At 32.9% G+C, this 13,365-nt stretch overlaps 2 protein-coding genes across 8 annotated transcripts in view; both read right to left on the bottom strand.

The window, feature by feature from the left end:
* The window catches only part of POLN (DNA polymerase nu), a 349,980-nt gene extending 337,138 nt beyond the window's left edge, over positions 1–12,842 (bottom strand). Inside the window, exons 1-3 of one of the 6 annotated variants that reach the window (XM_074229925.1) lie at positions 12,755–12,842; positions 11,543–11,622; positions 2,183–2,332 (exon numbers count right to left, since the gene is read on the bottom strand). In XM_074229925.1, coding sequence (XP_074086026.1) covers positions 2,183–2,315 — 133 coding nt within the window. In that variant the 5' untranslated portion in view covers positions 2,316–2,332; positions 11,543–11,622; positions 12,755–12,842. Of the gene's footprint in view, positions 1–2,182; positions 2,333–5,060; positions 5,138–11,542 lie in introns of those variants that run through there. The other 5 variants (XM_074229926.1, XM_074229927.1, XM_074229923.1 and 2 more) reach the window with 5 other exon arrangements.
* Positions 2,339–12,844, bottom strand: HAUS3 (HAUS augmin like complex subunit 3). 2 transcript variants are annotated; one of them, XM_074229929.1, is made up of 5 exons: positions 12,755–12,844; positions 9,896–10,896; positions 7,849–8,288; positions 6,249–6,477; positions 2,339–5,138 (listed from the first exon to the last, which is right to left on the bottom strand). In XM_074229929.1, exons 2-5 carry the CDS (start codon positions 10,808–10,810, stop codon positions 4,905–4,907), a joined length of 1,818 nt encoding a protein of 605 aa, XP_074086030.1. In that variant the 5' UTR covers positions 10,811–10,896; positions 12,755–12,844; the 3' UTR covers positions 2,339–4,904. The 2 variants fall into 2 exon arrangements, with proteins under 2 accessions (XP_074086030.1, XP_074086031.1); XM_074229930.1 differs by having other exon boundaries at positions 9,896–10,959; positions 12,755–12,843.
* Between the last annotated feature and the right edge of the window lie 521 nt (positions 12,845–13,365).

Genomic DNA, 13,365 nt, shown 5'->3' with positions numbered 1-13,365 from the left:
AGTATATAATTTTAACCCCTCTCCTAATCAATTATTACTCTAGACAATCTACTTCTAGGACAAGTAGATGTAGTTCAATATACTGACTTCACAATGATGGATACACACCAAAAGATATAGCCAGATCTCTATTTCACCTTAGAATCCAAGTAACTAAAAATACAATCACTTAGTAGTAAGCTTCAAGAAAAAAAAACGAAGTCAAAGATATCTGACAAAGAGATGAAAAAACTTACAGAATTTAAAGCTATTAAATACAAAGAATATCTATTCCAGGCCCCTCTTCTTTTTGCAGATGAGGAAACTGAAACCCTGAGAGATTAACTTGCTCAAGTTCCTAGGAGGTAAGACAGACTTTGAAGTCAAAGCCTGTCCCCAAATTCTGTCCTTTTACATACTGCCTAAGACACTTGCAATATCCTTCTGTTTATATTTATAATCAGTCATGAAATCTTGATCATTTCCTTTGTAATATAATCGTGGCCATAGTACTTCAATTATATTTATTCCTTACTGATACTGAAATCACAAATATTGACAGTCTCCAATTTCCTAACTTAAATTGTTTTATTAGAAGAATTATCTCTGGTAACCCATGCATTTAGTTATGACTCTGTATAAATATTTGGTGTTTTTAACATCTATAGAACAAGTTTTCTGACAGAGATGATGAATTTAGGGTATAAACTGAGATATATTTTTTTGAGACATCATAGGAGGAATTAGTTTTTCTTAACTATGCTCATGTTACAAGAGGTTTTTTCTTTTAATGGTTGGGAGGGGGAAGAATAATTAGATAATTTTTTTGTTTTGTTTTTGCAAGGCAAAGATCACACAGCTAGGCTGTGTCTGAGGCTGGATCTGAACTCAGGTCCTCCTGACTCCAGGGCTAGTGCTCTATCAACTGCACCACCTAGTTGCCCCACCTTTTTTTTTGCATTGTTTTTTAGGGGGTTTTTTTTTGGTAAGGCAAATGGGGTTAAGTGGCTTGCCCAAGGCCACACAGCTAAGTAATTATTAAGTGTCTGAGACCAGATTTGAACCCAGGTACTCCTGACTCCAGGGCCAGTGCTTTATCCACTGTGCCACCTAGCCACCCCTAGCTGCCCCCTTTTTAACTTTTTTTTTTTAGATTTTTTTCCAAGGCAAATGGGAAATGGCTCACCCAAGGCCACACAGCTAGGTAATTATTAAGTGTCTGAGGTCGGAATTGAACTCAGGTCCTCCTGACTCCAGGGCCGGTGCGTTATCCACTGTGCCACCTAGCCGCCTCCCCCTTTTTAACTTTTTATAAAAAATTAACTTAAAAATATTTATGGAACAGTACATAATGGATGAGTTACTATACACACTGATAATTATTTCCATGAGGTTACTGATGTTTGTCCACCATATCCAACTCTTCATATGCCAGTTAGCATTTTCTTGGCAAATATACTGTCATTTCCTTCTCCAGCTCATTTTACAGATGAGAAAACTTGTCCAGGGTCACACAGCTATTAAGTGTCCAAAGGCCAGATATGAACTCAGGAAGATGAATCTTCCTGACTCTGGGTCCCACACTCAATCTACTTTGAAACCTAGCTCCGCTAATGATCTCGTTCAAGGAATTCCATTTCACAGGAATACCAAATTTTAAAACTAGAAGGAACCTTAAGAGTTCATACAGCCAGATCTCTCATTTTATATGTGGCACTCATGAGAAGTTAATGAGTCACAGAAAATTACAAAGCTAGTCAAAATCAGGGCTAAAATTCAAACTAAGGTCTTCAAAAGAAGTCAAGATTTTTGAGGAAGGTTAAATGTGAATCTTAGCTTATGGAGTTCAATTAATAAATCCAGGACTGAAAGCTAGAAAATAACCCATAGGTACCCACAAAAGTCCATAAACATTTATCCCTTTTCATAAACAGAGAATAAACTACCTAGCATAGGAAAGATTTTTTTAAAAGTCCAAGAGCAGAAGTAATAGAGAAACAAGAGATTCAAAAGCTCAAACAGCATCAAACTGTAAAAAGATTGATGTTTGGCTTTGATGAGTTAAAAAGAAATTTAATGTTTTTATCTGGTGCTTCTCCAACACAAGTTTTTTGCTGTATATTTTTACTTAAGAGCTATTGTCAGAAGTATTTAAAATTCAAATTAACTAAGAAACTTCAAAACTTTATATAAAATTACTCACTTTTTTCATTTTCTCTGAAATTCTTAATTTCCACTAAATCAAATGAATGCATGGCTGCCATAATCCTCTGGGCAACATTTGATAACGGCATCTTAGAGAAGTCAAAACCTACATTTCCCTCATAATTTTCCATATTTTTTCATATAAATCCTAAACATAAAACAATGTGTATTAATTAACAGGGCAGTAGGATTAGAAACAAAACAGCTAAATTATTTGAGCCAAACAAATTTGTACACTAAACCTTTTAATATCATTATCCACAGGACATATGTCAATTAGCCACATTATATAAACAAACCCAAAGAGATTAGGGTAGAGGTTAAATGACCCAATTTCGACAAATGATGCATCAGTTAGCTGTATAGCAAAAAACAGGATTTTCAGCAATTTAAGGTTTAATCTAGTGCTCTATTCACTAAACTTTATTAACTGAAGTACAAAAGAGCTAATCTTCAAAGAGAATTTAGATAAAATAAATAGCATTATATTTGAGTTTTCTTTGTCCCTCTTAACTCCTGCTCTACTTTACATCCATCATGCCAGGTACCAACTGCTCACTTGCTTGAGCTCATATTGCTGACCCAGATGGATAACTAAAGATAGGGAAAAATACTAAAAGCTGTCATGGAAAAAAAATCCGTCATCTCTAGTCAGCAAAATTCAATTCTAGAAGGCTAATTAAGCATGCCAAAAAGTTCGTATCACACTTAAGTAAAAGGAATGCTGCATTTGACATAAAGACATGTGCATGTCTCTGAGCCTATTCTCTCATTTGAAAATTGGGGAAAAACAGCTGCAGTACTTACCACATAGGTTAACTCTTGAGATTAAGAGAGACAGTATGTGTAAACTGCTTGGCAAACTTTAAAACAATATATAAATACCAGCTCGTACTACTCCTACTCTTTTTTTTTAGTTTTTTTTGCTAGGCAAATGGGGTTAAGTGGCTTGCCCAAGGTCACACAGCTAGGTAATTATTAAGTGTCTGAGACCGGATTTGAACCCAGGTACTCCTGACTCCAGGGCCAGTGCTTTATCCACTGCGCCACCTAGCTGCCCCCACTCCTACTCTTAATATGGAATGTGGTATGTGTGTGTAGTTGATTCCTTAGAGGCACAATTGAAAATTAGGAAAATTCAAGAAGGAAATCTGGAGATATGTAGAAGGACAGCTAGTTTTAAGTTTGTGGATAACATTTATTGATTTAGGAATACCAATATTTAGGTTATAAATTGTTCAAAAGTTAATAACAATTTTTCTTTATAATAATGAGCAATTACAGTAACAAAAAAAATTCAGGTTAAAAGGGCTATACATATCAACTGAATTTAAACTTTCCATCATGATTACAATGTAGAAATCAATAGTTCCATAAAGACTAGGAAAAAGCTAAAAGAACTACGCTATTATTCCAGATTAAAAGCAGATATGGAATATTCTTAAAGACTATGTAAGCAGATAAGGCACATTCCTAAACACGGTGACTATGCCCATGACAAAATCTATAAAACCACAAGGAACACAATAGATATAAAAAGTGAGCATTCAATATCTGCAATAATGATGACTAATTTTCTTTGAATTATTTTAAAGGACTCTACTGCAAATATTAAATGCTTTCTTGATTCTTAAAAATGTTATATTGGTATCCTTTTGTATACAGTAACCCTATATATTGAATTTCACTTCAGTAGGATTGATAAAAGGAGATGACAATTGAATATATATTCTCTGAAAAATTCCTTATTATGGACTTTTGAGATTTATCCAGGAGACCTATTATAAGTCACAAGAATTACTGTCAATCTCTGTACTGTTCCATCAGTCCCATAATGCCTATTATACATTAAGAAGTTAAAATATGCGAGCCCCAGAGTCCTTTTCCCTATGATGCAGGGTGGACAGAAGTTATATAAAGGGACGCTCTAAGGCAATAAAGGGCAATGAGAGTATTATTTTATCATCACCAGTGCAAAATTAACAACATGGCAGTCTCCTCTTGAAAAACCTAGCATCATTCCCAAATTCTAAGAAGAAAAGCAGTTATAATGGAATACAAAATAACAATGGATATTGCATTAGAAGACCTGGGTTCAATGCCCAATTCAGTCCTTTACTAACTATAACACCTAGCCAAGTCACAACTTCTCAAGGCCTCAGTTTTTTCATCTGTAGAACAGAAATAATAATAATATTGTACACCACATACCTCAGTAGTGATGTGAATAAATGAGATAATGTAGGAAAATCAATTTGCTAACCATCAAGTGCCATATAAATAGGAATTGTAATTATTATACTTATTTTTAGATTCAATAAATGAAAAATGTTTCATAGCCAAATGAAGACATGGTTCTATTGTATATATCAAAGTTTATCTTTTTTATGCCGACTTGTATAAATTTTCTATTATTTTAAATGTTTGACTTTTCCATTTAAAAAAGACAAAATGAAACACTAATGAAATCTAACTGAACATTATAAAATTCCCATTACAATGTAACTGCATGGTTTATTTCCCCTTGGGGGAAACAGAAAAAGACCACCTGTGCTCCTTTCACAAGACAAAAACTCCTCTCCTAAAAGCTGCTGGTACTCTGGACCAGTATATTGCGTAAGGAGAAACAAAAAAAAATGCCCCTCCGAATATAAGTCAGAATAGTACACATTTCATATCATGAATATAATAATGAATATCTGGTTTTCAATAATTCATTTTCAATCTTCAAGACCAAGAGTTGTAATCTTTAACTGATGCTCTAAATTCTCCACAATATTCTGTAAATATTCTTTATCTTTGAAAAAATACACATATAATTCTCGTTCCATTTGATATAGTTTATCTGATGCTAAAATTCTTCTCTTTGCCTTTACATTAGCAAGAATATCCATAAGCAGATGATTTAGTTTTTTCAAATGAGAGTCAACTTGATGGAACTGCTCTTTTAATCCCTAGAAGAAAAATATACATACACTTCAGTAACACATAAAGCCTAGACATAAAGACAAAATTTAATTTAAAGGGAAGCAATTTCAAAGACTTAACTATTAGTGCCACAATTCTTCAGTTTAAGTACTTAGTAGTACAAATTACAATGTATAATTTAATGTGTTCTAAATTTGTAGCAATCAACTTTTGAGGCATGCAGACTAAAAACATAAGAATTAGAAGGGACCATAGAGATTATCTAGTATCAAACTGGAGGAAATCTATTTTAAGGATAAGGATACTTAGGCTCACAAATGTTAAATGATTTATTTGCTCAAAATCACAAAGCTAATTAGTGGGAAAGCCACGCTTAGAATAAAGTCTCCTAACTCCAAGTGTAATGATCTCTGCCCTGTACAGACCCTTGTTTACTTGATGAATTATCCAAAGTAAATCTCTTTTCAAATATTTATTAACAGAATTTCATATTGTAACCTATTGCACTTAATTAAACTCTTTACTGCCATTAACATGATTACATAATATCACAGCATCTTAGAAATAGAAAAGCATGTTAGAGGTCACTGTAAGATCCTTATCCTCCTTAAAGTCTAAATCCTTTCTCAAAATCCCTAAGTGATTCTAACATATGCCTGAAGATGACCAGTAACTTGATGTCTCCCAAGGTATCTCACTCCAGTTTTGGACAATTCTAATTGTCAATTAATTCTAGTCTAAACAGTAGCTGCTTCTAATCATCAAATTAAAATTCCTCTCAGTTTAAACATACAGAATCATTTATGCGACTTTATAGAAGTCACTTCATTTCTTGCAGCCTGAGTTTCCTTACATACAAAATGAAGATTGACTAAACAGACTATAGAGTACCTTACAGTACTAAATTCAAAATTTAATATAATCTATATTAAAAAAGTCTCCTATGAGAACAACTTTAACAAACCTGAATACAGAGAAGATATATAAAAAAAATTTAAGTTGCACTATCCTAATGTGTCTCTAGATATGTCTGAAAGTCTTAAGTATAAAACATCACTATTATATTAACTATAACACATACAAAAAAAAAATTATGTGCCTCCTACATGCAAAGATCTGTGTAAACCAATACGTACCTGATCACTAAGATAAAGCTGGTTTCCTCCACAATACAAAGTATCACAAAGCATATCCACACCATTATTCAATTTGGACAGAAAAAGAGAATGCTCTTGAGCTACTATTGCCAGTTGATCTTGTACAGAAGAAACATCTTGCTTCAGTTTCTGAGCCATTTCTTCCAGGCCTTCATATGTTCTGAACAACTCTTGTTCTTTATTCTTCCCTTCTAAAAGTTGATAAAGCCTAAAAAAGTATTTTTTAAAATTATAAGATTAATAGGAATACAATTGTAAAGTCAACATTTTCTTAAATGCAGAACAACATCATATTAAGGACTGGTTTGAGGATAATACTAAAATAATAAAAAAATAATTTACTCATCTGTTACTGAATCTAAGTCAAGATAGTTTTTATGAAATCAAGATAGCTGTCAGCTATATTATTCAACAGAAGCAGTACATGAATACCCAGTTTCCATTTTCTACCAAATCTTAGATATAACTGTATCCCTCTTCAAACACTTATTAGCTGGCAAGAGCCCAATCACTTAACCTCAGTCTCAGTTATACCATTTAAAAAATACTTGCACTAACTACTCCACAAGATCGTAGTGAAAGTACTTTGCAAAAGTGCAAGTGAAATATAGAGGTGTGAGTTATTATTCATCCCATCCCGGACAAATTGGCTTTGAAGTGAGTTGTCCTTTCCTGGGTGAAAGATAAAAGTTTTGGCCCTGGAGAGGAAGATATGAAGATCTAGCCTTGGAAGATTACCAACTATGAGACCCTGGGCAAGTCATTTAACCTTTTTTTCCCTCATCTGAAAAATAAGCTGGAGGAGGAAATGTCAAACTACTCCAAATGCCAAAAAAACCCCAAAGGAGGTCACAGAGAGTAGGATATGATTCAACAGCACAATCTGTACAAAAGATAGAAAGTCTTAATGAAGCACATGCAAAGTCCACCCTCAGACTTCAACAAGCTTCTAAGAAAGGTAGTGTAGGGGCAGCTAGGTGGTGCAGTGGATAAAGCACCAGCCCTGGAGTCAGGAGGACCTGGGTTCAAATCCGGTCTCAGACACTTAATAATTACCTAGCTGTGTGGCCTTGGGCAAGCCACTTAACCCCATTTGCCTAACCAAAAAAAAAAAAAAAAAAAAAAAAAAAACTAAAAAAAAAGAAAGGTAGTGTACCTTTTTTTTTTAATGTGGGAAATTGAGAAAACAAAAGAGTTGCCTAAATCAGTATCAAACTTAAACAGAAGTATCCCTTACAAAATAATAGTAACTATGTTGTGCTATATTTTATTTTGCTAAACACATCCCAATGACATTTTTATCTGTTCAGTTGCACCAGCCTGGAGACCACAAGTTTTGTACCATGCTCATCAATAAGACTTAAAATAAGGTTAACTGATTTCAAGGTCAGTTCTTTATGCATTATATCATGCTGCCTCTTGTGAGAAAAAACTGCAGTTTTTCCAGAAATAATATTCTATAGTAGAAATCTTTAGTCAGACAACTAACTGAAAGATACAGAAAATATAAAATTCCACTGTTTGTTGCTTATAAAGGTCCCTTAAATCATCAATGTGACAGCATAATCATGGCACATACCTATGAGTAGAACAATCCTTGGCATCAATAGTATTCCTTGGTTGGGTTTGATGAGATATAGATGGGTCAGCTAACATTTCTAATCGCTGATGGAGTACAGTATTACTTTGACTAAGTTCTTGAGTCAAGCTTTCAAGTTGCCGGTAAGTATCCCGATGCTTTCTCAATTCAATTTCATAACCTAGCTGCAGAAGTTCAAAAGCTGCCTTCTGTTTTATCAGCTGATTAAGAACTAATTCTTGTCTTGATGTATAATAGTCTTGTCTAGCAAGCTGCAGATCAAAATCTCCCTTCACAACTGGCATATTCAGTAATTGAGCATTTTCTTTTACCACAGCAGGCAATGTTTTATTATTCAGTTGGGTGATTTGTTCTTCAAGTTTTAGTTTCTCACTGCTAAATCTAGAAATTTTAGCCTCTAAATCTTCTTTGCCCATAGCCTGCACAAAGAAAAACAACACACTTATAAATCTTTCAGAACTTCAAAAACAGACATTATTTAAACTTCTCATTTTCCATTTTGACTTCCAACCTATACTATCATTTGGTATGAATTCAGGAAATGAATTAATTTGTTATTAAAATAAAGCAAATATACTGTCAAAAAAATCATGAAGTCTGAAAACAAATTAGTTAGAAAGCAAAAAATATGGAATTAGAGGAAAGGCTTCTTTGATACTGATTATTTACTTTTAAAATTATTTTAATACATAAAGTAATACTTCAAAATAAAGCTAACGAGGTCTGCCAAGGCCTTTTTCAAGTAAAAGGCATGATCCTTTGTAATTAGTACATTAATTATATGCAAATGGAGACTGGTTAAACATTTTAAATTGCTTTGTTCTCTGAAGTGAAGAAAGAACTCTCCCAGTAGTGCTAATCTATATCATTCAATGAATTTAATACTTTTCTGATGGACATTATCATAACCTTTTGTACATGTTTTGGGACATTGTTACTATTTTAAAAACTTCTAGTAAAAATACTATATACCCAGCTACTATGTAACAAAGGTCACTATAGAAACAGAAGATCCACAATGTACAATAAAAAACAATACCACTATTCTTTTTAAAGGCAAATTCCAGCTCTGCTCATATTTGAATATTCACAAATTCCAAATTAGTAGAGTTCAAATTAATGAAAGTTGACTGAGACCAGAATCCTCAATATTTCTGGCTTCAGTTAATAAAGGATAATTGAGGGTTTGGGTTTTTTTTTTTTTTTTTGCAAAAATAAAGTGACAAAACTCAATACCCAAGGACCTGTGGAAAGATAGGTAGTCTCATACACTGTGGGTGGAATTGCAGAGTAACAGAATCTCCTTAGAGCACAAACTGGTGGTACACAGGAGTCACAAAAATATACCCTTTGGTCCAATGATCTCTATTGAGAATACATCATAAAAGAAGTTTCATAAATGGGGTACATGCATGTATTTGTGTGAGTAAGAGACAGAGTTAACATTTCTGATTACAAAAAATTGTAAACTACATAAATATTTAATAGTTTGCAAATGGCTAGTAAGTTATAGTGTAGTGGTAAAATGGAATATACTGCAGAACTACTAAAAATGATACATCTGAAGAACCTAAAAAAATTTGTAAAGATATTCCATATTGTGAAGCAAAGAAAACCAGATTATACATACACACACACACACACACACACACAATGACCACATAAAAATAAAACGCCTATAAAAATATCAAAATTAGTCAATAGAATAAGAGACAAGTAAAAGAACACACATGGCTTTATTAAAACACATTATGTAGAAGTTCATTTTTAGGAAGCTTGCCTGTTCTTGGGAAGCATGATCTCTCAAAAGTTTATTTTTAACTATGAATGAACATTAATTTGGTTTTGATATTTAAAGTTAAATACATGATCACTGTAAAATTTTCAAAGACTAGCAGATAGTGATTATTCATTAGAAAAACTGGCAATAAGGAAATACAATTACCTACTACCTCTCCTTTTTAATAATTTGATAGCATTTTCTACATTTTTCTCCTTAAAAGATAAGATTAATTTTTCTGCTTACCTTGCTAGCCAGGATTTGAAGAGTCTGTTCTGCCCATTCTATACGTGACCGAAGGCTACATTCGTTTGCTTTCAATTGAATTAGCTGATGTTGGGCACAAACAAAGGCCAGCTGCAGCTGAGCCAGCTCATGCCGCCTCTCCTCACGGGCTTCATTATCATCATCACCACAAACAGACGGTGTCTGTATATCAAAAAGCTGAAAATTTTCTTCATTTGAACTTTCAACTAGCTCCTGTATACCTTGAAAGAAATGTTTTTTGGTATACAAGGCTAATGCTACAGTACTTTGTCCTTCTTGGCTTAAATAATTTTCCAAGGCAAGTTGAGATAAAAACACTGATGGAGTTGTACCTGGCTTTGTCTCTGAACAACTAAAGAATGATGTCAATTTCTCAACTCCATCAATAAGATCTTGAAGCTGATTAGTTATCTTGATATTTACTGCATTTAGAAATCCTTGGCTCTCTTTCAGATTTTTAGTGACCTCTTCTTCTTTAGCATTTAACTGCAGTGATCTATGACTATTTGTTGTAAGTATCAACTGGAATTTATTACGACGCTGAATTTTTAAATTTTTTAATTTCTGAAGAGCTTGGAGCTCAGCCTCCAATTTCTCTAGCTCAATTCCTTCCAAAGTAGATGGTTTCATATCAGAAGTTTTACAAGTTTTAAGAACTTCATCCAATGCCTGTTCTTCTAGGATGGGTCTGCCAGATTTCTGAAGGTTGCTAAAAGCCTGCAGTTCTTTTTCAGTCAATACATGCTGTTCATTTACATTTCTACAAAACCACTCCAAAAAAGGTTTATTATCATCAGTTTCAAACAACCAGTCAAAATCTTCTCCATTAAGATTATCACTCTTTGGATAGCCAATTTTTTTTAAAGTTTCCACAAACTCATTTCCACAACTCATGTCTTAACTGCCAAAACTTTTTGTTATGAATGTTTTTATTAATTTTTTAAAAATCCAAGCAACAAGCACACAGGATACTGATTTCACTTTAAATCCATAAGCAAAAAAAAGGAAAGAAAAAAAAATTTTCTTAAAAACTACAATATTTCCTATGGAAAAAAACAAGTGTTAGATCACAAATAAGTATGTAAGTATGTGTATAAATAGCATATTGTTTTTATACTATTATTTACTTATAAAGTAGACATTAACTCAAATATTTGATGAAAATTAAGAAACTTACAAATGTGGTTTTCCCAAATTAATTCACCTTAAAAAATTAATCAAATAACCAAAAACCTGCTGCAATTAGGTTTCCTCAAATTGAACAAAGGGATATATCATTTGCCAATAACTAAATGCATAAAAAAACCAGAATTCCTGGGAACTGTGAAGAGGAACTCACATACTCTACAAATAACTATTATAAGGATCAAACTAATCTATGTGTTTAAAGAAAATTATCTTAAAGGTTATGAGAGATAACAAAACCATTTCAGTTCTTAATACCTACATTACTCTCCAGTCAAAATTTAAGATGTTGGTGTAAAGTACATTAATTTTTTCAGTTGATTTGAGGGGTCCACTATAGCAAAAATATAAAGCAAATTCAAGTTTCATATCACTTTAGCAAACACCTTCTGAATCCCTCAATTGTTAGTGTTCCCTGTTCAAACTGTATCTTATAATTACCTGTATATATATTTATACCTAAGCACCTTAAGGATAGAGGAGGTTTCTCTTGTGTCTTTGTATCTTCAGCACTCTGGATCCTTAGCAGAGAAAGGAGATTAATATTTGAATTGAATTTACTACCAACGGGAACCTTATTTATCAAACTAAAAAATTCTATTGGGGGATGGGGATATGACTAAAAAAATTTCCATTATGATAGTCTTGAACTTGAACTTGAACCCAACAGTCCAAATTTTCATTTGACCTCTGAAAGTTCTCCTAAATTCATGGTATAGATCATTGACTTTTAAAATATCACTCCAAAAATTGAAGTACCACCTTTCCCTTTAAAAAAAAACCATAAGGAAAAAGCAGGTTAATGGTTTGAAATTTTCCCTCAACTTTTAAATTCTCAAAATATGATCCATCTAGGAATAGAAACCATTTTTAAAGGATTTTACTTTCAACAAATACATTATTGAATGATCAAGAATGGTTCTAATTACAAAAATAAGTAATTTTGTAAGGCCTGCATTCTGAAAGAAAGGTATCTAAGACATCTTGGAACAGATTCAACATTTACTAGGTTTTTGATAGGAGGCATTGTGCCAGGAACTGAGAATAAAAAGACACAGATCAATAATTCCTACTCAAGGACTTACATTCTACTGGAAGGATAAAATTATGTATAGAAATAAGTAAACATTATGTAGCCATTTGGGGGAGGAGGGGAAATATGGAACCTAGTAACCAGATGACTCAGGAAAAGAATTCTCTAAAAGGTGACAAATTCACCAGGATTTTTAGGGAAAGCAGGGCTTCTAAGAGTTTTAAATATCTCCCAGCAAAGACAAGAAGCTATATGGTCCCAAGGAGAGATGAGATATTGAACTTGGTTGGAGTAACACCCTTAAATCTTCTGTTCTTTCTGAGATATTTATACATCCTATTTTTCCACTTCCTTGCCTTCATTCCCAATTCCTACTGCGATAAAACACAAACCTTCCTGCCACAATTTTCCTCAGGGACCTAGATGAATACATACCCCACTCCTAGAATTTGGGTAGTTGTGTCCCAAATTCCCTCAAACCCTTGGAGATCTTGGAAAAATATATAACAAAAAAATAAATAAATAAAATTGTAATGACAGCTGGACTAGTCTTAAAATTAAAACAAAATATGACATCTATGCATACTGTGGCTCAGAAATTATATCCCCAAAGTGGTTACCTTTCAACTTGAACTGTGCCTTTTAAAATTTAACTTGTACTTTACAAATGTGTTTTCCCAAACTGTAGATATCATCAGGAGGAACCAAAAAATCCCTGTAGAAAGAAAAAACTGGTTTAGTGACATTTCTTTTCCAGATTCTCAAAGAATTTTAATGTACTTATTCTTGAAGGTTTTCTCACTTAAGGTTTTTGATCACCTATTAAAAATATTCTGCCCATAAACAATCTGTTGCAGGAATCTTTAAACTGTTACTGCCAATTCATTCCATAGTCCCTTATTCAATATATATAAAACCTCCCTTACACTGTTTCAAAGGATATTTTTGCTTATTAGAATTAGGTAATTGTAAGTACAATCCTTTCTCTGGAAAATGTAAATTAAATTATATTACTTGCTAAAAATACGTACATGCATATATCCATATATTATGCTTATATATAGCTATATACATAATTAAAGACTGTTTCCTCCTCTATGATCTTTAAATATTAGAAGTTTGTTCTACTTTGCCTATTAAATCTGGATTATACTCAGATGTAGAATTCCTAGAGAAAAAGTTCTACGCATTTTAATCAGAAGGACTTTATTCCTTGAAACCTAAAGAGCTG

Source organism: Macrotis lagotis, chromosome 3 (genome assembly GCF_037893015.1).
Source record: "Macrotis lagotis isolate mMagLag1 chromosome 3, bilby.v1.9.chrom.fasta, whole genome shotgun sequence".
NCBI lineage: Eukaryota > Metazoa > Chordata > Mammalia > Peramelemorphia > Peramelidae > Macrotis > Macrotis lagotis.
Note: the sequence above shows the minus strand (reverse complement) of the source record. Positions and strands in the feature narration are given on the sequence as shown.

Excerpts from the sequence above, each read along its gene's own strand:
- HAUS3 (XM_074229929.1), bottom strand. The coding sequence starts at position 10,810 with ATGAGTTGTGGAAATGAGTTTGTGGAAACTTTAAAAAAAATTGGCTAT. Across the intron at positions 8,289-9,895 it reads TTCAAATCCTGGCTAGCAAG|GCTATGGGCAAAGAAGATTT; the intron begins GTAAGCAGAAAA and ends TTCTTTGTGCAG. Across the intron at positions 6,478-7,848 it reads AAGGATTGTTCTACTCATAG|GCTTTATCAACTTTTAGAAG; the intron begins GTATGTGCCATG and ends ATACTTTTTTAG.